Source organism: Lynx canadensis, chromosome A1 (genome assembly GCF_007474595.2).
Source record: "Lynx canadensis isolate LIC74 chromosome A1, mLynCan4.pri.v2, whole genome shotgun sequence".
Classification (NCBI taxonomy): Eukaryota; Metazoa; Chordata; class Mammalia; order Carnivora; family Felidae; genus Lynx; species Lynx canadensis.
Window position 1 is genome coordinate 233,022,072 of NC_044303.2, and position 27,572 is coordinate 233,049,643.

Below are 27,572 nucleotides of genomic sequence, written 5' to 3' on the forward strand. Positions count from 1 at the left end.
TTCAATATAGAATAGAATATAGAATATGTATTTATTGTATGTAATGTATATGTAATGGTTGGTTGTAATACAACCGTTGTTGTATTATTGGTTGGTATTGTATGTAATGAATATGTAATGGTTGGTTGCTGCCAACCATTATTAAAATTCAGAAATCAGTAATAAAATAATTGCAGGGAATAATAGCAGTGTAGGAAAATCCCAATTGAGCTTGTAGAAAAAACAGAGAAAGAAACAATGTTCTGTGTACTCTAGAAATTTCTCCTGTAAGAGTAACGATTGGGGACTAGCTTATTAACAAATGGAAAAATCCCATTCCAGACGTTATCTCCCTGGGTACAGTTCCTTCCAGTACCTTCTCTTAAGCCCTGCAGTTCCCCTTTTGTAGAGAGGAACATGACGCTGCTGAGTGAAGGACAGGCCCCAACAGTCCCTAGGACTGAGGTACACAAGACTTGAGATGTTCTAGGGAGATCCCTGTGGGCACTAAAAATTAAGTGATTCATTTCTGTGGCCATTATTAACCACTGTCTTCCTTCAATATTTATAATCGATGTCACGAGTAAGCATGAAGTTGTGCACATCTTTTGTTGGGAAGATTTTGCAACAGTCACCCCTAATTCTGTCCTTCTCGCTGGACATCAAAAATCCAAACTTAATCTGAACATGCTCATGTGTGTCTGTTTGTGTAAGGTGTTCCCATAGGCTAGAAGGAAGCATTATGTAGTTTGAGTGTTCCTTAGATAGAATTTAACAGATTTTGAGTTTAATGATAAAATAATTGCAGGGAATAATAGCCGTGTAGGAAAATCCCAACCACCCGGTGTTATGGGTTAAATTGTGTCCTCCCAAAAGACGTGGTGAAGTCCCAACTCACCCAACCCACCATTATCTCAGACTGTGAGCTTACTGGGAGATAGGGTCTTTGCAGGTGCAAGTAGTTAAGATTAAGCCCCATAGGAGTCAGGTGGACCCTTTATCAGATATGCCTGGTATCCCTATAAGAGGAAGAGAAAGACCCACATAGGGAGAATGATGTGACCACACAGACAGAGACCGGAATGAACAGCCACAAGCCAAGGAGCACCAATGATGGACAGCCACCACCAGAAGCTGGGAAGAGACAAGGAAGGATTTTGCCCAGAATCTCAGGGAGTACAGACTTCTAGCCTTCAGGACTGCAAGTCAATACGTTTCTGTACCTTAAGCCATCCAGAATGTGGTATTCTATCTCAGCAGCCCCAGGACACTAATCCACCTGAAGGTACCTGGCCACTTTGCATCTGACCTTGCAGCCAAACTTCAAGTGTGTAGCCTGGCCTTCTCCTGTTCCGCTGACATTTCTCAATGACCAGAACTCAATGAACAAAATTTGCATTTTTGTATTAGTTTATGTGAAGCCCAATTAAAATGGAAAGTGTACTGTTGAAAACAATTTAAAAACGCCAAGCCACTTAAAATGGCATAAGAACAACTAATTGTTTTGCTTTACTAAACACAGGAGCATTCGTTCTTGTATTTTAAGACGTGTTGTTTTTAAACATGTTTTCCAAGTAATTTTAGTTGGTTACGCCCAGCTCCCCACCCACAAAATAATAAGTTCAATGCTACCACTTAGTGGCTGTCCCGGTTTCCTCTAAATGTGATGCAGTCCACCCCGGCGTCTATGGAGTGGCCCATTTTCCTGCTCTTTTCTTCTCTGCCTTCTCTCCCCCGACCTGTCGTGTCAGAGACCCTGCTGAGTCTTCTACTCTTCCTCTTGCTTGTTGCACATGATCAGCATTGATCAGTAGTAAAGTGCTGTGGTCTGTGGGCGGAAGAAATACACACCATTTCTCTTCGCCCCATCTCTTCACATAAATCCCATCTGATGCTCACATTTGACGTATCTCGTTAAGGTTTCGTGGTCGTTACTAGAGTTGAAGTACAGTAGCCTCCCGTTCCCAGACCTACTGTCCTCCTGTTTCTACAGATATCTAGGTAGTATGCCTAGATCGTTTCTGTGGGAGAGGATGTCAAACCCCAAAGAGGTTTTACCAATGCCCCACATCTCCACTGCTGCAGAGGAACAGAGGAACCCTTTCTCCCTGGAGACTTTGCGAGGCGATGATATCAACAACGTACCGTATCTCTTCGCTCTTTCCTGCTTCCTTTCTTTGTACCGTGACCTAGATGCGTGTTGTTTTCCTGACATGAGGGACAAACACACAATGTGTCAGGAGAATCCTTCAGCCACCCTACAGGCGGTGAGGTGGCTGCATCTCTCCCCCAGGGGGTGCCACCTCTGACTCGGTTGTTCCAGACCCCTGGGGAGCCTCCAGAAGCAATTGACGTGGACCTCTGAGCATAGAGGATCGGGATGAGGTTTTGTGTTTCCTTTGAGAAGGCAAGGGACAGAATTTTAGAATGCCGGTGCGCATCCACGCTGCAGGCGGGCATTAGAGTAATATGTGAAATTGCTGTCAATGGGCCTAACACGGCCATTGTCTCCGCTGTTCAATCAGAAAAAATAAATTGTCGTCAGTACTATAAAATCTGGAATGGTCGGCTTCTGTTACGTTAGCAAATTGAATCTGTGCGCTAGGAAAACCCGGGTTCCACTCAGATGGCCAGGGTGCCGTCGGTCGTCTTTTGTCCCTTGAAAGGAATGTTGTCTTCAGAGTAAATCTTTCTGTAATGATTTCATCTAACACAATGGCCATGGTAACAGGGGCTTTGCAGAGGCGGCAGGTCGTGTGGGCCACAGCGGAGGCCCATCTGATCAGGCCGTCAGATTACTTGTAGGGTTGTCTACGCCTTGGTTTTAAAAATCTCCCTTTTTCAGTCTTTGCGCACGCATCTCCTTGCTAACCTGTAGAGACAATGTTTGCCCGGCAGCGATGGCCAGCCGCTGCTGAGCAGATTTAAGCCTTGGCCTCTAGGTCATTAAATTCTAGAAGCAGATAGCAGGCCCTCAGAAGGACTAGGAAGGACTAGGTACAGCCTCCACTGCATGATAAAATGTCATTAACAGTGACATTATATACAGGCTTTCATTCAGAAGCGGTCACACAGCAGAGTGACCGGAAGAAAAAACACCCCATCGTTTCTTCGCACGTTAGCCTTCCGAAGAGGAAATGTGGATAGAAGAATCCCTTGGTGTGAAAGGGATCTGACAGACCCAGGAGTGAGAGAACGCCAAGGTAGAGGGAGCCAGGCATACCTATTAGAAGCCATTAGAAAAAGTGGGCTGTCCCCAGATCATCATGGCGGATTAACGCAGCGTACTCCCTTCCACCAGGAAGTCTGCAGCAAACTGTGATTTCAGTAAACAGCCTGATACGGTGGTGCAGTTACTGACAGTGCACGTGTCTGCAAACAAACCTGTGGTGGATGGAAGGAAACAGTATTTGTCATTTGCGGAGATGTCAACAGAAGAATTTCTTTTAATTTTTGTCCTCCCAAGAAATAGCATAGTTTCACAGTGAGATGAAAAATCTGTTCACTTATTGGTTGGCTTATAGAACTTTCATCCCTCTTTCCTTTTGAAACACAAGAGATGGGCACACTGTTGCTTTTTAAATAAGGTATTTTATGGTCTTTAAATAGAATTGCCCGTACAAAAAGATGTTGCAGCGTTCTTATCAAGGAACCATATAATTCTCATGGTGTTAAGGAGGGCGTGATGTTCCAAGCTGATGTCCTTAGGGGCCAGTGCTTCCCCGACTTGACCTACCCATTCAATAAATAAGTATGGGGGAGGGGAAGGGGGGAAAAAGTTACAGAGAGGGAGGAAGGCAAACCATAAGAGACTCTTAAATACTGAGGATGAACTGAGGGTTTATGGGGGGAGAGGGGAAAGTGGGTGATGGGCATTGAGGAGGGCACCTGCTGGGATGAGCACTGGGTGTTGTAGGGAAACTAAGTTGACAATAAATTATATTTAATATAAAAAATAAAAAAAATAAAACTTAAAAAAAAATAAGTATTTGCTCAGAAAAGCTGAGGACATGACTGTTACTAATGGAACCTTGTAGGAAGAATGGAGACAGCTGAACCGACCCAACCCTAAGTCAAGAAAACCTGAAATGATAATTACATAGGCAGTTACACATCTAGACCAAAGAAAAATCAATGTGGAATAAAAGTTCCTTCCCTCGTTTTGCCTTGGATGGCCTTAGGAAATGCTAAATAATTGCCAAATGTACAGGTAGGTGGAAAGTGGGAAGCTGTCTGTCCATCTGTCCATCCAGCCATCCTTCTCATCACCCAGCCCCCCCCCCCCACAGTCATTACTTTACCCCAAATATGAAAAAAAACAAACAAACAACAACCTCTTCTTTTGGTTTTGTGTCACTCTTTAAGAGCATTCAACGCAAATTAGTTAAATTTCTGACCACTTTGTGGATTTCTAAAGACTACAGAAGTTTAACTCAGTGTGAAATTAAAAAAGAAAAATTAATGTTTATTTTTGAGAGAGAGCAGAGAGCACGCGCAAGCAGGGGAGGGGCGGGGAGAGACACACACGCATAATCTGAAGCAGGCTCCCAGCTCTGAACTGTCAGCACAGAGCTGACATGGGGCTCAAACCCACAAACTGTGAGATTATGACCTGACCCAAGCCGAAGTCAGATGTTTAGCCAACTGAGCCTCCGAGGCACCCCTTCAGTTTGAAACTTTTAAAGCATTTTGAGATTAAAACAATGTCCAGGAGGGCGGTTCTTGTCATCTGTGTTTAGTCTAACTCTTTTTTAAAAAAATGTTTATTTTGAGAGGAAGAGTGAGCGGGAGAGGGGCAGAGTGAGAGGGAGAGAGAGAACCCCAAGCAGGCTCCACACTGTCAGCACAGAGCCCAGTGTGGGGCTCAGTCCCACGGACCGTGAGATCATGACATGAGCCAAAATCAAGAGTCAGACACTTAGCCAACTGAGCTACACAGGCACCCCATGTTTTTAGTCTAACTACTGTGCTCCCAACTGGGTATAATGAAACTGATTGAATATATGATCTTTTTTATTTGAGGAATGAAACTTGAGTTGGAAAAAAGGAAAGGAGAATTTGCTCAAGGAAAATTTGTTTCTTCAACTAGAAAGTATGCGAGAAGCATTGTTACCATGTGAGGCTAAAATACTGAAGAGTTGTCTGCAGTCAGTAAGAGTCCCTTAGAATGACCCTGACCTAAGGCCAGTAGAAGTTGGTTCTCACACTCTCAGAACAGATAGGAGGTTTTAGAGGCCTCAGTTTCCACTTTTTTGTACCAAAAAGTAAATATTCCACTGATTAATTGTCTGAATACTCAAATACATTTATGGGATTTTGGAAAAATAATTTAAAAATTCACCGTTAGTATTGAAAGAGATTAATTATCAAGGTAGAAGCCTCATTGATATGGTCCTCATTGATATGATCACTTAATTAATTTTTAAAATCTGATCTTGGCTTCAGCAAAAGATCACTGGTTCAATGTGAAAAATAGTGGTCCTGACTCGTCCTTGATAAATTGGGTCTTTAAAGGCAATCTTCACAATGAATTGCTGCTCCTTGAGTTAAACAATCATTTTTTTCTTTCCTTTGGAAATTTTATAGATTGCACAATGTTGGTATTTTTTTAAATACTGGTGTTCAGCATTAGTTTATTTCTGCGTGGACTGGATAAGAGCGAGTTGTCTTGGTCTTTCCTGAATTGCTGTCCTGTGGTGATCCGCCTGGCAGTTTGTCTTCAGGAATCTCTAACTTTTGAAGGTGGGTCCTTAACCCGCACCTCCGGGTTCCTCAGATTCCTTCCGGGCCTTGGGCACAGAGCACACTGGGAGCAAGAAGATGCAGGCTCAGTGCCGGCTCATCTCACCCTGGCTGTGCTCTGAACTCTCCCCTGGTTATAGTGACAGAGCCTTGGACATCTTCTCTCCCGAGCGGTGATCCAGTCTTTTCTCCAGTGTCTGGGTTTTGTCCTGTGTCCTCTGACACATTGCCCTCCCAGGAATCAGGGGACTGCTCGTGGACCCTGAGGCTGGCCCTGCCCCATCTCCGGACAAGAACCTGTTGTCCCTCGCCCCCGGTCCCGTGTTTCCTGCTGTCTGATTGGGACCCTCACCATGGCCTTCAATGTATAACTGGTTTTAGGCTTTGACTGTCTCTCAAAGAGTCAAGTCTTAGTTATGGAAAAACAGTGTATTTTGTTAGGACTCATAATGCGCCTTCTTCGTGATTGAGAACTGGGCTGGGACATCACGTAGATCACAAACTAAACCCATGGAAGATTCAGAGAGCCACACTGGGAAGTCAGCGTGGAAGCCAGAAAGCTAAAGGGGCCTGGAATCTGCCTGTCAGTGTGGGGCCTATGATCTCAGAAGTGTCACGGGGAGAGCCCATTGCCCTACACGGGGACATTTGAGAATACATGTCACACCTGCCCGTTGGATCCAGCTAGGGCTCTCCTGCCCCTCGGATATTTGGTTCCTTATCTCACATCCCTGTTTCATGCTTTTGGAGGTCCACACTTGTCCCCATAACTTCTGTTAAGAAATCCCTGCTCTTCCATTCAGAGTCCCGTCTATGCTCAGGTGGAATATGTTTCTCGAGCTGTCAGCGCATCTCGAAAGATAAGATGGCTGCCTGGTGGGGAAGGATGGGTGTGTCGTCCTAAGAGAAGGCACAGAATATGGAAAACTGAAAGCTATAGAAAGATATGGGGGCATTTGAAAGGTGAGAAATTTAAATTCGCTGGAGTTGTGGGTGGAGAGACAGGAGATAAAGCTGAAAGATAGGATGTGCCACATTGAAATTCTTATCCTAACAAATGAATTCAGGATTTCAGATGCATGAACAGATTTGAGCCTAAGGGGAAGAGACATGACGGGGTTTCGAACATAGTGAGTTCCAGTTGCATGGGGGCGGTCTGGTAGTTGGAAATCCTTTTTTTGAAGCGAAAGAGAAAAGTTTGGGTCAGTAATAGAGACCTCAGCTCAGCTCTGAAGCCATAGGAATGGATAAGGTCATGCCTGAAGAAAGTGCATGAAAATTGTAGCTACCAAATAGCTTGACGCATCAGCTACTAGTTCATAATTAGTATAATGTAGCAGTTCAGAAAAATGACAATTTTTATTCCATTGAGTAGCGAGCTCTCTTTTTTTCCCCCTTTTAAATTAATGTTGCAAAAGTACAAAAGTGCTTAGCATAGATTTTTCTCAACCATCCCGGCTCACACTAATGGGACCAGACGCAGTGTAAATTTCACCACTGGGGTGACAGGGTGATTTAGACTCTGTGTTCCTGCCTGGTGACTGTCAGAGAAGGGCGGCCGACACTGCCAGCCGGGTGGCTGTTTTGTAATTTAGATACAATAAATCTAAGGCGAGTAATTTCCTTCTGGAAACTTGAATTGCTTCCTTAGCGGGAAGATGAGAGTTAGATTTAAGTGGTGTGGTCAGAGGGGAGTTTTGAGAGGACACCCAGAGGGCTGGATTGATCGCTCTCATTTTAAATGTAATACTGTTTTTATTCACGAGAAACTCCAGTGATAAACTTCCTATAAGCATCGGCCTATGATTTTGCATACTTTAAAGGAGTGTGTGGTCTGGTGTGGTTTTCTGTAAGGCAGTAGACGTTTGCGGGGATTGAGGCAGGATCTCCCCTCCAGCTTTGGGTGTGGTGAGGACTCACAGAGGCAGGAGCCTGTTCGGTTTAGACGACACTTGAGTAGGGCTTATAATCCACGAGCTGGAAGTGGCAAGACGATAATTCTAGCGGATTCTTACATAATGTGCCCCGCGTGCCAGGCGCTGTTCAAGCCCTCTGCACAGAGAAGCTCACCGCGTAGCCCCCAACCTGTGAGCTGGACCCCAGGGTGAAGGAGACGCAGAGGGTAACTGGCCTGCTCTTGGCCAGGTGGCCTGTAAGTGTTGGAGTCGGGAGTCTAACCCGGGCCGTGGGGCCCCAGGGTCCACACTCTGAACCCTGTGCTCTGCTCAAACACCTACCGTGTGCCAGGCACCGTTGCAGATGCCAGCGAGATCACGGTGACGAAGACCAGCTACATCCTCCAGGACCACTGTCCCTGGAACTTCTCAACCCAGGGCGAGATGTGGGAATATGGTTTAAAATAATACTTAGGGGTAGAAGAATGTCACATACAATTTATGACTAAGAGGTTTCAACTGGCTAGCGTATTCTTCTTGGGAAAAAGAAAATAATCCCTTAGTTGAATCTGATAAAATGAGTTAATCAAAAGCTCCATTTTAAGTGTATAGTAACCACGAAGCCCTGTTTTCCTCTTTAAATTCCCTTGTACTATATAAATGCAATGCTGAGCTCCCACTGCCAAAACCAGTTTAATTCATTTGCCCAATTACAAGTTAAAAGAAAGAACTTTCATAACATATTAGCTGTTTGCTACTTTGGGATAATGAGCAGCTGAATTGATGAACTTTATGTAATGATCTGTTGCTATGGCAACATGCTGCCCAGTGAGCGGAAGAGGGCATTTCATCATTACTTCACTGATAATGGTTGGAACAGTAATGGATGCAAATACAAAAGGTTTTCTTTTACTCCACGGCAACTCTGGGTCGATGAGACAAAACAATAAAATGTCTCTTGGAAACAGTGGCAGAGAATCAAATAGAGTCAAATGCACAATTGGAAAGACAGTAATTTAGCTTTCCAGGTTCGTGCTCTTAGTGTCCACAGTGAATCTCCAGCCCAGTCGCAGGTAACCATTGTCAGAAGTGCCCTGTGTCCATTTCGTGGGTTTCATTTCTGTACTGGATTCAGCACACAGCGAGCTCACTAATGAAAACTCCCTTAAAATACGATAACACGTTGAGATGTCACAAGAGGAGAATGGAGTCAGGCTTACATTTAACCATCCAATGGTTTGCAATAAATAATCTCTGCATCTTTATTCCACATTTTTCTGAACCAGCCCTTTCTTTGCTTTTTATGGCTTTTTTTTTTTTTGCAAAACACAAAATTATGTATAACTCCACCCTTTAAGTTTTTTTTTACCTTATAGGAAATATATATTTATTGTGTGTTTTGGAAATGCTTCAGACTGCTGTTCTCTCTTTTTTTTTAATTGTTTTTGAATGTTTATTTTTGAGAGAGAGAGAGGGGCGGAACACGAGTTGGGAGGGTCAGAGAGAGAGGGAGACACAGAATCCGAAGCAGGCTCCAGGCTCCAAGCTGTCAGCACAGAGGCCGATGCGGGGCTCGAACTCATGAACTGCGAGATCATGACCTGAGCCGAACCGGGCGCTTAACTGACTGAGCCTGGGTGGTGCCTCCAGGCTGCTGTTCTTAAGAAGAATCCATTTCTCTGACACTTTTTTCAGTGTTCAGTGTTCTCAAATTCATCGAATTAAAGCCACTCTACACATAGAGCATAAGGCATTTTACTTTAAGCTTAATTGTTTCATTGTTCAGGCTTTAGTGAATTGCAGAAGGTTGTCTGATCATATGCAAGCATGAAAATTCAAAAATGATCATTTTTATTTACAGCAGTCGTAACTGTTCTGAGCTGACCACGTTTTTCTTTTCCTTCCCTCTCTCCCTCCCTTCTTCCTTCCTGCCTTCTTTCCTAAAAAAAAAAAAAAAAAAAAAAAAAAAAAAAAGTGTGTTTTCATAAACTTTTGAAATTTTGGTGAGACTAAAGTTCTAGAAATCCTTCAAAAAGAAATTCATTATAATCAGCGCCCTTTTCCTCAGGTACCTGAAAGTTCATTCTTGAGTGCTCATTCCCTTCTCTCTGATGTTCCCCCAAAGAGCAGGAGAGCCTTTAGCATAAAGGTCGTGAGTAACAGCACCGTCTGTATGAATTATTTTATAATGCTTATCAAAATGCATCCATTTTCCACAATGTTCCATGTCCTATATCATCTCTTGCTGCTTTACTAGCCCGGGATCAAACGTATAGGGGATTAAGTGAAATAAATGGCAGTATTTGAAAATACTAGGCTGTAACTAATATGAATCTTACATTGTGATCATACAAGTCAAACCTATAATTTATAGTGCCTTTGCATTTCAATTTCAATCATGACCTCTTAAGGGAATGTAGAAAAATAACTCATGGTCTAGTTTTGAAATTGCTTTAAGCAAATTATCTGAAGGGCGAAAGTCTGTTTTTTTTTGTTATTTTTTATTTTTGTATATCCTACTCTTGACATGGAGTCCTTGTGCCAGCTTGCATCATAACGAAGATAACAAGTTCCGCAGATTGGGTAGACTAAACAAACAGAAACTTCTTTCCCTCTTTCTTTCTTTCTTTCTTTCTTCCTTTCTTTCTTTCTTTCTTTCTTTCTTTCTTTCTTTCTTTCTTTCTTTCTTTCTGTTTATTTTTGTCTTTAAGAGAGAGAGAGAGAGAGAGAGAGAGCGTGAGCAGGGGAGGGGCAGAGAGAGAGGGAGACACAGATTCTGAAACAGGCTTCAGGCTCTAAGCTGTCAGCACAGAGCCCAACACAGGGCTCGAATTCACGGACCATGAGATCATGACCTGAGCCAAAGTCGGATGCTTAACTGACTGAGCCACCCAGGTGCCCCCCCCTGCCCCCGCCCTGCCCACTTATTTCTGGAGGTGGAAGTCCAAGGTTAAGGTGTTGACAAAGTTGTTTTATTCAGAGATTCCTCTACTTGGGATGCAGACAGCCGTCTTCCTGATTCGTCCTCACATGTGAATGCACATGTCTGCATCCTAATTTTTCTCTTCTTGCAAGGACACCAGTCATCCTGGAGAAGGGACCTCCCCCTATACAACCTATTGTGTGTTAATTACCTTTTTAAGGGCCCTGTCTCCAAATATAGTCACATTCTGAGGTGTTAGGAATTAGGACTTCAACATGAATGTTGAGGGGACACAATTTAGCCCATAATACTCCCTATCTTCTTATAAGACCTATTTTCATAGCAAAGGAGAGATGGTTATGCTTTTCCATCTCTATCAAGACGCAAAATTGAATCTCATTAAAACTATTCAGTCCTTATTAGTGAGAAAAGTGAACATTGACAATTACAAAAACGTCCGTTACTTTCCCCCAAAGTTAAAAATATGACCAATTCTCAACCAGCATAGCTGAGTGATGTGTAGTAGGGCTTACACTGCACAGAGCGAACGTGACCTACAGCAAACAGTGGTTTCAGGGTCTTATTTTTACTGTGAGATTCTTTTGGCTTAAATATCTTTTGTCACCTTAAATCCCCCCCTTTTTTTTAAATTTTTTTTAACGTTTATTTATTTTTGAGACAGAGAGAGACACAGCGTGAACGGGGGAGGGGCAGAGAGAGAGGGAGACACAGAATCGGAAGCAAGCTCCAGGCTCTGAGCCATCAGCCCAGAGCCCGACGCGGGGCTCGAACTCGCGGGGCTCGAACTCAGATCGTGACCTGAGCTGAAGTTGGACGCTTAACCGACTGAGCCACCCAGGCGCCCCAAATCCCCCTTTTTTTTAAGATAACCCTTTTCATCAGATTATTCTCTTGTTTGTGTCCTGAGGTCTTGGAAGTGAGAGCCCAAAGCCTGATGGAGAAATCAGATCAGTTCCGGGCTTGGCACCACTTATACATCAGTTACTGTGGACTGAATTCTAGGATAAGATAAGCACAGACCCCTAAATCATAGCTTAATCTTTGTCTTGATTAACTGCTCTCGCTTCACACACCGCTAATCAGCCCCCTTGATCTTTTAGGAGCTCATCAGCCATGCTGATACTGATGCACCATTACAGCCATTGCATATTATCCCTTCCATACTTTTAGGACAAAACTAACCAGCACTTGATTGGTATGAAGAGGCTCTAAATTCTGGCCCAAGAGTGAACTTTGGCACTCACTTAGCCTGTCTGGGCTTTGATTTCCTCACCTGCAAAATTCGCAGTATTGTTGTAGGTTCCTTCCACCTCTAACATCCTGTGACCATTTGGAATTTTAATTCGGAAAACATAATGGTAGAAGGCCAATTGCAATGAGAGGTGGCCCTATCAATGGGGTCTCTCGCGTTCTTCCACACGGACTTGTCTGAATCCACGTGGATTCAGAAAATGGACCGAATTAGGAAAGTGAAGGTGGCCAGTATTTCCCTATTTACACATCAAGCTATACACTTGTGCTTCTCATTCCTTGCTAGTTTAATTTTGGTTAGTTTCTTTTTTTCCTCTGTGCATTAGCTGTAACATTGATTATTCGAACTGCGGATCCTAAAAGATGATGTCACCCATACTCTTTCTGTTTGGAAGGTCCTCAGAGTCCTTCATTTTCTCAGAAGAGTGATACAGAAACTACACTCCAAAGAAGAACAGGGACGAGCTTGACCCCTAGTTGAAAGGAAAACCCTACCAAGCAAACGAAGAGCAGGGAGAACCTTCCCTAATGGTTTGATTGCTTTGTGGCAATCCATAGGTTTCCGACCTGACCTGACAGTGATTGCATACTCTCTCACAGGACATCTGTCACTTGCCTGTGGTAAGTTGTCAGCTGAGCGATGCCAAATGGGGAGATGAGGAGTTAAGGGCCAGGTTTAGTCCCAGAGCCATTAGTTAACCTTTGGGGACCTGGGTTATCTTACCACAATAGGAAACGATTGCTCCAGTGCTGGGATTTTTTTAGACATTTGTGGATGGGAGCCCTTTATTCAAGGGAAATCATACGGCAAGATTCAAAGTGTATAATGCAGCCCAACAGAGCTTGTCATACTGTGGATGAAGTGAACCCTCATGAACTTACTGACTATCTTGGGGGGGCAGGTAGACACCTGGCTCTCCAGGACAGCACCAGGAGAGCCTGGTGCATCCCCAGGCTGCCCAAGGCTATAGCTACAGCACCAAATAGCTACTGGGCACCTGAAAGGTGACTGGTCCCAGTCGAACTTGGATTTTGAAGACTTAATATAAAAAAAAATGCAAAATAGGGCGCCGGGGTGGCTCAGTTGGTTGGGCGTCCGACTTCACCTCAGGTCATGATAATCACAGTTCACGAGTTCGAGCCCCGTATCGGGCTCTGTGCTGACGGCTCAGGGGCTGGAGCCTGCTTCTGACTCTGTGTCTCCCTCTCACTCTTCACCAGCACCCCCCCCCACCTGCCTCACTCGTACTCTCTTTCTCTCTCTCTCTCTCAAAAATAAATAAACATTAAAAAAAGTTTTAATGCAAAATATCTCAATAATATATTAATTACATATTATAATTTTACATACTATCATACTTTGGATACATTGGGATAAATACAAATAAGTAATAAAAATTAATTCATCTGTTTTCCTGTTGGTTTTCCTTGTTTAAGGTAGATACCAGAAAAACTTCAAAGTACTTATGTGGACTGTAATATATTGCCATTGGATGGCGTTGGTCCAGACAAACTCTGTCAGCTCCCACTCGCAGGCGTCAGTGTTGGAAGGTTTTGCGGATTGAAATCATTTCGGCTGCCTTCCCAGGTCCCGTGAATAGGTCATCTTGTCCCCAGGAAATGCGCTAGGAATTTGTCCTGGAAACTTTCTTTACTGCCACACTCCACTCTAAGGATATATTTTTTTTCTTTGAAACCAAAACACTTGTTTATGTCCTGCTTAAAACACACACACACACACACACACACACACACACACACACACACACACTTATTTTTGTTTGTTTTTGTTCTTGTTTCATTTACCTTTCCTGTGAACTGCTCCATAGCTGGTTTGCTGTAGAGCACACACCCCAGTTCCTGTGGGGTGAAGGCTGAGGGAGCGAGATTCAGGCTTTCATGGATCATTTCTTTTTTTTTTTTTTAAGTTTATTTATTTAGTTTGAGAGAGATAGGGAGGGAGAGAGAGAGAGAGAGAGAGAGAGAGAGAGAGCATGCATGAGAGTGGGGCAGGGGTAGAGAGAGAGGGAGAGAGAATCCCAAGCAGCCTCTGGGCTCTCAGCACAGAGCCTGACATGGGACTCGAACTCACTAACCATGAGATCATGACCTGAGCCGAAATCCAGAGCCGGGTGCTTAACCGACGGAGCCACCCAGATGGCCCCTCGTGGATCATCTCTTGTGCCTGTTATTCTTTGGGGCAATTTCTTTATATCTTTTTCAAGTTACACTCCTGTTTTTTGATAAGTATTGCAGAAATATTTTCTCCCAGCAATCCCTCATTCATTTTAAAATTGAATTTATTATTCCTTCCTGTGATGATGTTCCAACTTTACCTCGGTAAGCCATTTTATTTACAGTCTTTGCTTTTTCCTTTGGTCATTTTCCTAATGGCCCAGAATATGGAGGTCGAAATGAATATCTCTGTTATTACAGTAATCCAATTTCACCCCTGCATTTTCTACCCGCCATCAGACTCACTTCTGGTCTTCTGTGGCTTCATTAGTCACCGGCAAGAATCAATATTAGGGATTGTTTGGATGCACATTCTGATGATTTATGCCCTGGAGCGTTACCGTTACCTCTGGCAAGCGTGTTAGTGAAGCCCTTTGTTTGTGCGAGGTCCGGTCTGGTGACAGTACCTTGCATGGTCCTTGTTTCTTGGGGTACTTTTCCCTTTCTCGTGTTGCCAGAAATACCACCTTTTAAGTGTATCTACAGCTTCTGCTCATCTGTAGGCACGTACTTGAATTTGGCTCCGCGTGCCTCCCTAGACAGATGGCGCGTAAAGGGTTGGGCGTGTCAGTCATTGTGTTTGCTCCGCTGCGCCCACGTCAGCATGTGCATATGGGAGGTTGGCGTGGTGGTCCTGGTGCCCAGGGGAACACGTGCCTTCTGAAGCAGCTGCCACCTGTGCGTGTCCCCCCAGTGGACATCAGGCAGCATCTCCCACGGGGTCAGAATGTTGACTCTCTTCTTGTTACCTCCCAACTGGTCAGGTTCCTATGACTTGCAGACAAGGTCATGGAATAAAAAGAGAAGGCAGATCTACGTAAAACTACCTTCTCCTCCTCCTTCTTCTTCTTCTTCTTCTTTTAATATGATTTATTGTTGGCTCACATACAGCGTATACAGCATGCCCTTGGTTTTGGGGGTAGAGTCCTGTGATTCATTGCTTGCATACTACACCCAGTGCTCATCCCAACAAGTGCCCTCCTCAATGGCCATCTTCTTCTGCATGACACTGTTTCTTTAGCAGTAGCTTTTTTAATTAATGTTTACTTTGGAATTATTTGTTACAATCTTTGATCTCATTCATCAGCATTGAAGTGAAAGCTTACTTCATGTCTGAATCCCTTAGAGGACTTGGAAAATACAACTTATCAAAAATACGTACTAATTCTTCTACTCTCTGAAACTCCCATTTTCTCATCTAGAAAGTAAGAATAATCACGCGTATATGCTGGATCCTTGAATAACAGGGGGCTGGGGGCACCCACACCCTGCACATCCAAAAGCCTACGTGTGACTTTGACTTCCCAAAAAGTTAACTACTCCTCACCTGCCACTGACTGGAAACCTTACCGATGACATAAACAGTCCTTAACACATATTCTGTATGTTACGTGTAATGTATGTTTTATTCTTACAATATGGGAAGCCAGAAGAAAGAACATGTTACTATGAAAAATCATAAGGGCGGTCCCTGGGGGCCTCAGTCGGTTAAGTGTCGAACTCTTGATTTCGGCTCTGGTCATGATCTCGCAGTCTGTGAGTTTAAGCCCCGCATCGGGCTCCATGTGGTCAGTGTGGAGCCTGCTTGGGATTCTCTCTCTCTCCTTCTCTGCTTCTCCCACATGCTATTGCTTTCCCTCTCTCTCTCTGTCTCTCTCTTTCTCTCAAAATAAACTTTAAAAAATATCACAAGGAAGAGAAAATACAATATTTATTATATTCATTGTACTGTTATTTACTGGAAGAAATCCACACGCAAGTAAACCTAGTCAGTTCAAACCTGTGCTATTCAGGAGTCACGTGTATCAGCTACATCTTAACTAGCTTGCTGAGATGATCAGATGAAATGTGGGTATAACAGGGTTGCCAGAGTTAGCAAATGAAAACACAGGATACTCACTTAAATTTCAATTTCAGGTAAAGTATGAATACTATTGAAGAGGACATACCAATGCGAAAAAAAAATTATTCACGGTTTATCTAAAATTTAAATTTAAGTGGGCATCCTTTATTTAATCTGGTAACCCCCTAGGGTATACGCATGCTGTCTGTTGTGCTGAAAGGAGGCAAATGTAAGTTACTTGGTGCCATGTTTAATGAAATTTTCATGTGATTACGACTATTCATGTCTTGCAAATAACAGCCATACTATCAGCTTTGATCCGACCTTCAAAATCCTGCAGGAGCTCTGTCTGTCACCGTGTGCACAGTTTTTCATTTGAGAGTAAACTACAAAACTGTGACTTTCAAATTGGGGTCCATGACAGAATGAGTAGCTGACACTTTCCAGAAGAAGCAGCTATTAGGAGAGTTTGTGGCAAGGCAGTGCCAGTCGTGTGTGTGTGTGTGTGTGTGTGTGTGTGTGTGTGTGCATGCTGTTAGCTCCCTGGGGACCTGAGCCACAGCTGGCTGAAAGTGCCAGATTTTTCTTTTCTTGCTGATTGTCGAATTTCCAAGAACGATCGAGAAAGTTGTATGTATTTCTTGTGTTAAAATAAAAGACAAATGGAAACTAATCTTGAAAAGTTCCCAAGCAGATAAAACCAGTTCAGTCATACAAACAAAACTTAATTTGCTTGTTTTGCAAGGCTAACTTGACCTGGGTCACTTCTTGCTTACGCCTCTGAAAATCCTAAGGAAGCTTGAACTGTTTCCCGAGGTTGATATAAGGTGACTGCTAACCAATGGCTTATTATTTAAGAAAATTCTAATGTAATAACCAATCACTGTGAAGAAGAAAGTCACTACCTTCCCACTACATAAGCTGCTTTATAACAAGACCGTGTAATGGTCCTAGTGCCCTGGTTTGCACACTGTCCTTTTGGTGTGTGCACAGTAAATTTTTACTAATTTCTACTTCGGTGAGTCATTGGTTTTCTGTTATTTCTGAACTTTTGACACTGGCATCTGTTTTGTTTGTTTGTTTGTTTATTTTTGTCCCCCCCCCGTAACTCACTTTGAGTAGCATATTGAATTTTCAGTGTGTCGAAGGTATATATGGTTTTAGTTTTAATGGCAAATCTTCAGAGTTAATATTTTATCAGATGAAACCAATTAAAATGGTTTTCTTCGTTCCCATTTAGTTTATGACACTTTCAGCTAAAATCTATGCCTATTGGGGAAATAATGTTTCTTGTTTGCCCTTCACCCTGACTGATAACATAACTCTCATTAACGGCCACAATGGGAAAAATATTAATCAGGATTTTTTCCAGCAGATGCACGGATGATGACATTCTCATTCCTTCTTTCTCCCATTCTGTCCCTCACCCATCAGTGGGCCTCTCGCCTGGTGTGTGTTTATTCTTGTGCACAGGCCATATCAGTGGTCACTCTGCACACGTCAGAGGACAGAACTGACATAGTATCTTCTCCCCGTGGTGCTCAAGGTCAAGCGTACAAACCCACAAAACAAGGAGATGAGTCAGTACACCGTAATAAATGTTGTAAAGCAGAAACAGCAGCAAAAAATTAAGCGCTCTCTGGGACCGACCAGGGTCTTCCTGTTTTTTGAACAAAATAGTTGTTTGCCCAGTGGTCTCTCTCATGGGCCAGGCTCTGTCTTTCTGCCTCGGAAAGAGACCAATGGCTTTGCCACATCCTTGTACTCGTGCTTCGGCCAGTGTGTCCAGTAACTGGGAGAGAACATTCGTCTGGACCGTGAGGCGGCGTCGAGGGTCTGTTCGCCGCCTACCACTCCAGCGGCAGCTCCTGATTGAATCTGCCGAGACTAGCGGGGTCACATCAGTGTCGTGGGATTTAGAGACGTCGCTCCTTCAGCCCGTCCCTTCTCTTTTGTGAGATGCAGGATGACCCAGGTTTTCTTTTTCTTTGTTCTAATGTGCTCGAAGGAGAGACAGCTTCCTCGGAATTCCAGGGTCATTTCGTATTTTGAAACGTATCTGTTTGGGATGACATCACGTGACATGATAGAGGTGTTAGCGGACGCTGTGCTACGGGGCAATCATGTTGCCCCGTAACATGATTATATAAGTGCCTCAAAGCAGCATGTGTACAACTTAGACTTACACAGTGTGTTCTCCGTCCCCATAAAAATGTTTCGGCACACAATGATGACATTCAGCCATTCGTTTAAAAAAGGAAAAGAAAAGAACGTGGCCTTGAAGATGGGAAGAACGAGATCCGATCGTGCCCCCAAGAGAGGGCTTCCCCTGGGGGGGGGGGATGGGCAGAGAAAAACGGGCAGAAAGACGAATGGTGACAGAACGCCCTGACCCGGGCCTCCTAGACACCCCAGGAGGAGGGGTCTGCCTGGCTGTGTGTGGAGGGGAGAGAGAAGACTCCCAGCTTTCTGAGCAAGGACACAAAGAGGAAGCCGGCCGGGAAGCCATGTTAAGCGGAGAACCTGTATGTGCGGGGCTGGGGTGCTCCTGGGCCCCCAGAGCCCCAGGTGCCCCCCGTGACTCGGGCGCAGAGAGGTGGAGGTGCGAGGGAGCCCGAGATGAGGGCTCAGGCCAAGCACGGCCCACGGCGACTCACTGCCCCGGTGGCCCCTTGTGCAGAGCATCCAAGGCACACACACGCGCGTCGTGATGCTCCCTCCAGACGTAGGAGAGGACGGTGAGTGTTCTGGGTTAGGAAGGCGTTCGGCACCAAGGTAACAGGTGTGTGAGCCCGGAGCGAGAACAAGGCACAGGCCAGGGAAGGAAGAGCTTCACAGAAGCAGAGGTTCCTGGGGTGCCGGCGTGGCTCCGTGGGTTAAGCGTCCAGCTTCAGCTCAGGTCACGATCTCACGGTTTGTGAGTTCAAGCCCCGCATCCCTGCATCGGGCTGTCTGCTGTCAGCACAGAGCTGGCTTCAGACCCTCTGTCCCTCTCTATCTCTGTCCCTCCCCCCCACTCTCTCTCTCAAAATAAATAAAAACATTTAAAAAATTAAAAAAAAAACTCAGCATGCATGTGAGCATGTTGACATTTGAACTATTATTCTTTTGGGTGGGTTTCTCAGACTAGCAGTCTATCAACAGCAGAAATAATAAACAGCAGGAGCCTTTGTTCAACTGTTGAATAGCATTTTTGTTCTGTAATCCACATTTCCCGTGACTATACTGTGACAAGGTCCAAAGATGGTGATTTTTCTGCTGGACTCCCATCTCCTTTGCCCCCTCCCCACCCCCACCCCCTCCCTCCATTGCTATAAACTATTCTTGTTCCATCCCAAGGGTCTCTCACTTAAGCCCTCCTACCCGCCTTGCTGCCCGCTGGGGGGTGGCAGTCCCTGGCACCTCCTCCTGGCCTCTGGCTCAGACGATATCTTCTGTTGTCATGACGTCCCAAAGGATGGCTCGTGCCTGTCACTGCTCCACGGGAAGGCTGGCACTTCCATCTGCTGGTGAGGACTTCCTCTCAGGGTATTGTGGCTGAGACATCTCTGTACTGAAGTCACCTTCCCTGAAGCTCCCATCTTGTCCCCACCGTGCCTCAGTGCTGTGCATGGTTGTTGATGCTTTTCTCTGTGTGGGGCAGGAAGACCCCAGAGTCACTGACGTTGAATTTCCCACCAGCTGGGGACTGTGGTCACCGAGTCCAAATTAGGTTGACTTTTGCAGTAAAGACATGCAAGTTTTCTTGCACACTTAAGTCTGTGAGATGTTCCTTCGTTAGAATGTCTGTGGCCCTGTTGTGTAGGCTTGTGCCCTCTCTCTCTCTCTCTCTCTCTTCCCTCAAAGACAGGCACTGTGTTTTTCATCTTCCCAACGTATAGCGTAATTCCATTTATGCTTGAACTTTTTCGGAAGTAACACATTTATCCAGATAGCTCAAAATAAAATTAAGCCCTGATTTACTAAGGCTGCATATGTTATTATGAAGTCAGTTCGTAATCAGTAAGTATTCACTGGAGATGTTTCAGATAGACTTTTAAAAATAAATTCAGGGTAACATATGTCTGTGCATATCTTTTCTCTTTAAAAGAAATATTCTGAGTCTCTGAGCACTTCCATAGGAATGGAAACCTGAAAATATTCCTGTCCAAATTGTTCTTGAGATTCATGGATTGATAGGAAGCCTCAAAGCCGTAGATTTAATCCTGGTTTTGGAATAACTTCTTAGCCTCATTTTCTGTATTTTCAGGGTGATAATTATAATGTTTTGAGACTCAGGATGCTGATGGGTCGATTTGAGGAGCTTAATGATGGCTTTAGGGAGTACTTCTGGTGGGTTTGCTGTCTCGCCCCCTGATTTGCAGGCTGGCACCAGGGCCTTCGCCAAAGCACGCCGGGGACATTAGCACACATTTCAGGTCTGCGTCCTGATACGTGGTCTTGGCCGTGCTGTGACTCTTGCCAGCTAAGAGGCCTCCTCTCTGTGCTCTTTGCAGCCGGTCTGGGGAGATGCCTGATTCACAGGCAGTGCTTACAGCCAAGCTTAGGTGTAGGTGAGCACAAACACGCAGTGACCGGAAAACCCGGGGCGGGGAAGAGACCGGGCCGGAAACAGACGTTCCATTGTCCAAGAGAGGAGAATTCGGGACTGCGAGACAGAGAAGGGCATCCCAAAGGGCACGCTTTAGACGGAAAAAGGGAGGAGGTGTTCCGGGTAGAAGAGGAAGAGAGAGAAGGATGCACTTCCCAGGCAGGAAGGAGAGGAGGTATCCTTTGCTGTTGCCCTGGGTGTGTTGTGTCTGCCCTGCAGGGGTGGAGGGGGGGGCGCGGAGGGGGTGCAGGTCAGCACCTCTTTCAGACACTAGGAATCCGAGATAGTCTCCTGAGGATTCCTCTCATCTGACGGTTTCCATGGGACGGAGCAGAGCTGGCGACCGGGAGCCACAGGTAGCTGTACTGCTCGCTGGGTGTCTGGACTTGGACGTGGACGAGGCTGAGGGGGCCGAGCGGTGGTCACCGCTGGCTGCCCGGTAGCTGAGAGTGGGGGCACAGCTGGCGTGCCTGCCCCACACCCGGCACTGGCGATTGAAGAGGTCTGGGGTGGGATTCGGGTGTCAGCATCGTTTTAAAAAGTTTTTAATGTTTATTTACTTTTGACAGAGAGAGAGAGAGAGAGAGAATGAGACAGAGCAGGAGCGGGGGAGGGGCAGAGAGAGAGGGAGACACAGAATCCATGCAGCGGGCTCCGGGCTCTGAGCTGTCGGCACAGCACCCGGCCCCGGGGCTCGAACCCGTGAACCGGGAGATCAGGACCTGAGCCGGAGTCGGACGCGGGCCGGACCGAGCGCGCCCGTCAGCGCTTTGGAACGCCGTGCGAGCGGCCGGGCTGGAGACGCGTGGCGGCTTGGCTGCTGGGTGGCCGGCGAGGCCCGCTGACCTTCTGTCCCTTTGCCTCCTTCCCTGTTGCCCTCACAGATTATGGCACCATAAAGAAAGTGCGGGCGCCCCTGGCCCCGGCTGCCGGCAGCTGCCTGCTGGAGGAGATCGAGCTCTTCCCCGAGCGGCGGGGGGAGCCCATCAGGAGCCTGCAGCTCCTCCACAGCCGCAGCGCCCTGTTCGTGGGCCTGCAGGAGCACGTGGCCAAGATCCCGCTGAAGAGGTGCCAGTTCCACCGAACCCGCAGGTAGGCCAGCCCCGGGCTGGGCCCCGGCCCTTCGCATCCTAGCGAGCCCCGCGCCGTCCCAGGACGCGGGGTGCTGGTGCAAACCGCTTTGCGGGCATGAGAACGACCCCCTGGTGCCTCCGGACGGAGAGCCGATTGGTGACACCTGTAGGCACCGGCCCGGGTTAAGAGAAATTCCCCCGGGATGACCCAGATCTTTGGTGTTCCTGCATCGGGCCGGTGCAAGTTTGCTTTGATCGGGATACGTGTAATGTAATATATGTATGGAGCGGGCAGAGCATGGTAGCAAGTGCGTCCTGTCGGCCCAGAGCTAATCCCCTGAGGAGGAGCGATGTGGGACCCCGCCCCGGGGGCCATCTCCCTGTGTCGGCTCTCTCCTGAGGCTCCAGGACCCTACAGGCTGGGAGGAGGGAAGGAGAAGGAAGTCCTGGGGACGCAGGGGACCACAAGTGCCGTCACGTCTTTCCTTGCTCCTACTCAACTCTCATTGGCCATGGGGTGCCCACGGGGACCACAGTGGCCTTTGAGGCTCAGTTTGGAAAATTGCTCAAGAGACCATGAGGTACTATGCACACTACACGCTTGACCAGCACTTTAATGTTGGAGCGTTGCGTAACTGCTCTGCCCCCCAACAAAAGATCGCCCTTGGGGAAATCACAATCTCATACGTTCTTAGGGATCCGCGATCTCAGTAACTCCGTCCCCCAACGTAGCGCGTCATGGCAGATCTGGCGTAGAAATGGACTGTTTGCGTATATCGCTCACAGGTACCATACACAGGTCATTCTTTCCCCAACAGGTGCCCCGTGGCATGAGCTTTGGAGCTCAGAGACTGGGAGTCACAGTGCAGGCTGCCTGTGCTATTTCTTGACCTGGTCACTAAAGTATCTTAGGCCTCACTTTCACATTCAACACAGGCAAATTGCTATAGATTTCAACGGTATAATGTATACCATTTAAAATTCAGGGCCCTTTACAAAATGGACAAAGAAGATTGGGCATATGTATTACAACGGAATATTACTCGGCGATCAAAAAGAATGAAATCTGCATTTGCGGCAACATGGATGGAACTGGAGTGTATTATTCTGGGTGGAATAAGTCAGTCAGAGAAAGGCAAATACCGTATGATTTCACCCCTATGTGGAATTTGAGAAACAAAACAGATGAACGTAGGGGAAGGGACGGAAGGATAAGATAAAAACAGAAGGCGACAAACCATAAGAGACTCTTAAATACAGAGAACAAACTGAGGGTTGCTGGAGGGGAGGTGGGTAGGGGGATGGGCTAGCTGGGTGATGGGCGTTAAGGAGGGCACTTGTTGGGATGAGCCCTGGGTGTTACATGGGAGTGATGAGTCACTAAATTCTGTTCCTGAAACCATTGCTACACTGTATGTTAGCTATCTTGGATTTAAATTTAAACAAATAAACATACACGGTGGGTATCCCCTTGTAGAAAGAGAGTTTTTATGTATAATAAAAACCACCACAAGATTCCTTTCTAGAAGATTCTAGACAACGAAGTATATTACATGGTGCCTCTTTTGGTATCAGAGTGTTGAGGAATAATATTAAAGGGTTTTCTACCCAACAACGATGCTATGGTGAGTGATAATAACAAATAGTGATATTTATCAGCAGCTATCTTTTTATAATGTTAACCACTGGCCGCTTGAAATTTGTTGATTTGTGTTTCCTGCAAGACTAACGTGGCGCAGGAATGATTCTGTCCAGTTGCCGACGGTCACTGGGTGACGGGAAGGGTTGGCGTCTTGCCAACAGGCACGTCACAAGTTGGGATGCCCCTGGAAGGGTGCCAGTCTTCCAACCACAGCCCAGGAAGCCCTGAGCTCTAACGGCCTTCCATGGGCGTGACACAGGGTAACACGCAGGAAGACACAGGTCTGTGCTGTCTGTAGGGTGTTTGGGGGACCAGAATGAGACTTCATGGCTTGCGATGCAGGAGGCACCGCATCCTTTCCGTGGTGCTTTGCCTCATCGAGTGGGGATTACAATAGCCCGGCTCCTCGTATAAGTGCGACATCGGAAGCTAAGTTCTGCATCAAGTCAGGGAAGCGAGGCCTCATCATGCCCACCTCGTCTCCTACGTGGCTGCCTGTGGAGCCCAATCAGGAAACCAAAGGAGCTGGCCACCACCGCGCACAGCAGCCCGGGGGGCGTTCCCGGCTCCCTCGACAAGGCCACTTGTCTGTGTTCATCATGTTCCTGGGAGGAGAAGATCATACAGTTATATCCAGAGCAGAATCTTCCTGCTGTGTACTTGTCCACCCTCTCAGAGAAGAGCTGCGAGAGATTAGAGCTTTATCCTAAACTGATAGATTGTGCTTTTCTGTGTCCCCACACTCAGAATGGGTTAGACTGTGATTGACCCTTAAGTATTACATCTGAGAGAAGAAAATCTGAAGACTTAAACCCAAGCGTTTCTGTGGATTCTTTCCAGTGTGTTCTTTGCCACCCCCTTCCCACAGAAAGACAAGAAAACCTCCATTTTTTGTCCATTTTTCAGACACTAGTATCTACGTGACTAGTTTCTTTTTTGGTGAATTAGGGGGAAGGTTGTTTTGTTTTGTTTTGTTTTGTTTTTTGACGAGCAATTTTAATTTTCTAGACATATGCCCAAAGAAGTACATTGAGTAGGAACAGGCGACCAATGGAGTAACGATTGAGTATTTCTTTGTTAAATATATTTTCCATAGTAGAATATAAGTAATTTCATTTGTTATTAGAAAAATCAATTTCATAAATGAGTTTTATAGTGTTTGGAAAGAGAAACGGAGCTTAACTAAATTACCTGTCTCCTTCCAAATCATATTCACATTAAGAAATTTTTTAATGTCTATTTTTCAAAGGCAGTGCACAGTTTCACGTCTGCTAAAATGTTTATAATTGATATTGATACACTTCCACGCATTGGCACTGTCCTAGATCTCCTCATCATTTCTCTTAGCCATTACACCCCGAGAGTTAAGTCACCCATCATCTCCATTTCTCAGTGGAGGAAACGGTGGCTCCGATTTTTGGATCCTGCCCAAAGGCCACATACATCGTGTGATATGAAGCCCAGGTTCAGGGCTGGGACTTGGCCTCCAAGGCTCAGGCTTTCTCTTGGGTTCACTGTGCTGCCCTGGGACAATGAGGACTTCAGCTCAAGGATCAGATTTCAGTGGGAACCAGTTATGCCATGGCACCGATCACATATGTCTCTGAGTGCTAGAGCTAATGAGGAGGGCATGAACTCAGACGTGTCCACTGATGACAGTTTAGCCCTGGCCCCTTCCCATTCTTTCTTCTCTATTATACTTGTTACCAGGCAACACCCAGCATCCCAGAAGTTTGATACCCGCTTGCTTTTTCTACCGTGAATTTCCACCTCCACTTCTAGAGATGATCCCAGAGCCTCAGGGGAGGCTGAAAAAAGAGCTTGCCTGTGTGTTCCTTTTTCATTTTAAAAAAATTTTTTTAATATTTATTTATTTCTGAGAGAGAGACAGACAGAGCATGAGCAGGGGAGGGGCAGGGAAAGAGGGAGACACAGAATCTGAAGCAGGCTCTAGGCTCTGAGCTGTTAGCACAGAGCCCGATGCGGGGCTCGAACTCACGGACAGTTGAGATCATGACCTGAGCCGAAGTCGAACGCCCAACCAACTGAGCCACGCAGGCACCCCATTTGCCCATGTGTTCCAAGCTCTGCACCCATTGTAACTTGGAACAAACAGCACTGTGTTTTTAACGAGATGTCACTGTTTTCCTCGGAAGGTTATTTTGGTAGAACAATATTTAAAAAATACATTTTAGTCAAGTTCAACCTCAAAAAAATGACCGAAAAGATTTTGTTTGATTTTAACTTTTTTTATTTTTTATTTTGCATAACCATTTAGTGAATAGCATGAGAAAATGATGTGAATGACACAGTCAACTTATCAAAAAGGGTGGTTCCCTCTGCGCATGTGAAGTGCAAGAGAAATTTTTCCTTTTCTTGTGTAGCCTTTTGTACTCCAGGATTTATTTACCATATATATGCATGCGGTTGCTAAAGTGAATCACCACTGACTGACTTTTGAAGAATGTGGGGACCTTGACAGGCCCGGATGTGGGTACTGCGGGTGACAGTGGAAGGTAGGTAAGCCGATGCCATCCCATGGGCCACGTCATATGCACTTGGCACAAGGTCAGGTCTCCCCAAAGCAGCGTGAGGTCTTTGAAGTCGGGAAAGGTCTCTATAGAGTACAAAGGATGGAACAGCCAAGACCTGCACTACCTTAGTCTCATGTAAATACGAGCGTAAAGTCATAACCTGCCACCTGAAGGGGGGCAGACTGTGGCGGACAGCTGAGGGAGTCCGCATCTCAGTACTTCAGGAAGGAACGAGTGATCACAGGACCTGGGCCGTTAGCCTTCCCCAGGGAATACTGTGGCCTTCCACTTGGCCCAGCTCATTGACACCCTTCAGCCTCAGGAAAGGCGAGTTGTGATGGGAAGGCCTCTGATTCAGACTTGCAAGTCAGTTTAAGGATTGTGCAGCAATTCGATCAGTGGGGCAGCAGACTGTAAAGAACCGGAGAGAAGATGCTTTAGGCTTGACAGGCTGCACAGTCTCTATTGCAGCTACTCAACCCTGCCCTTGGAGCATGGAAGCAGCCACAGACCGTACGGTGTGAGCGTGGCCGTGTGTCAGCAAGGCTGGCAGATCCGTCGGGCAAAGGAAGGACTCGCTTTTTGGTGCCGTTTGTTACAAGGAAAGTAAGAGCAGAAGAGGTGTTAGCTACCCATGCCCCTTGTCCCACTGGGTGGTGCCACAGCAGAGGGACGGATCAGCACGCAACGTCGAAGCGGGGCGCCATGTTGCAAAGCAGCCAGCTGTGCTACGGCTTAGCGGTTTCAGAACCGGTACCTGTACCTCAGTGGGGGTGAGGGTGGGGGGCGCGAGGCCTTCGCCCTCACTAGAACCCGGGAGACAATGAGAAGCAGTCTCGTGACGGCCTCCCTGACAGAAGGCAGTGAGAGGCCAGTGGCCTTGTAACAGCTCCTTCCCATCCTCCCGTGTGCCACGATGGGGGCGATCGCTCAGCGTCCCGCCAAAGTTAGGTCAGCCGTGCTTAGGTCCTCAGGGTGCCGGGGCACAGCGTTGCCCTGCACTGTTTCAGGAAAACTGTAGGTGCCAGGCTGGACTTGGCCCATGGGCTATCACTTGCTGACTCCTGGTTTCGGATTTTCTCATATATGCCTTTTGAATGAATCAATGTACCTTCAATCGTCATATACTGTGGTTTATAAAATTACCTGTACAATTTACTAAATTATTAAATTGCATGGATTAACTCTATACCTTAATATTTTCTGGATAACATGGCGCTTTCTTCTCTTCAGACACGTATTCTTTATTTTTTTATTTGACACCCACCACAATTGTGGGGTAAGACAAACCTGTCAAGTAGGGTTGACGTTTGTCAACCTGTTGTAGGGTTAACGTTTTATAGATGAGGACTGGTCCGAATCACAGAGGGAATAGCGTGAGAATCGTCAAGGCTAGAACAGAGACTAGAAGTCTGAGCACTGCGTGGCAGTCCAGGCTTCATCCAGCCCCTCGCACCAGGTGCCAAAAGCTGGGCATTGTCTTTCCGGGTCTGTGCAGCTTCCAGCATGGTGCCCGGCCCAGCACAGGCTCAGTAAACACTTACCCTATTTACAAACGGACACTGCCTCTCCCCCTCCTCCCTCTTTTACTTCGTCATCTCTAAAGTAAACCTAAATTCTTGTGAAACACTAAAACTCCTTTTACGGGAAGCTGTAGTGATGCAAGACATTAGCTAGAGGATGGAAACCCTTGGGCCTTAGGTGTTTATTGTTTCACTTTTGCTTTATTATAAGAACTTACTGGGGAGCAAAGAAAAGGTGGAGGCCGGGAGAATCCTAGTCTACATATAAAACAGAAGAGAGGTGCCTTTGACGTTTTGCTTTGTAAAACTGGAGGGATAGA

General features: G+C 46.0%; 1 protein-coding gene across 1 annotated transcript in view; it reads left to right on the forward strand.

Moving 5' to 3' along the window:
• Nucleotides 1–27,572, forward strand: part of SEMA5A (semaphorin 5A) — a 477,201-nt gene that overhangs the window by 349,606 nt on the left and 100,023 nt on the right. Inside the window, exon 12 of the mRNA XM_030332665.1 lies at nt 21,365–21,572. Coding sequence (XP_030188525.1) covers nt 21,365–21,572 — 208 coding nt within the window. The remainder of the gene's footprint in view (nt 1–21,364; nt 21,573–27,572) is intronic.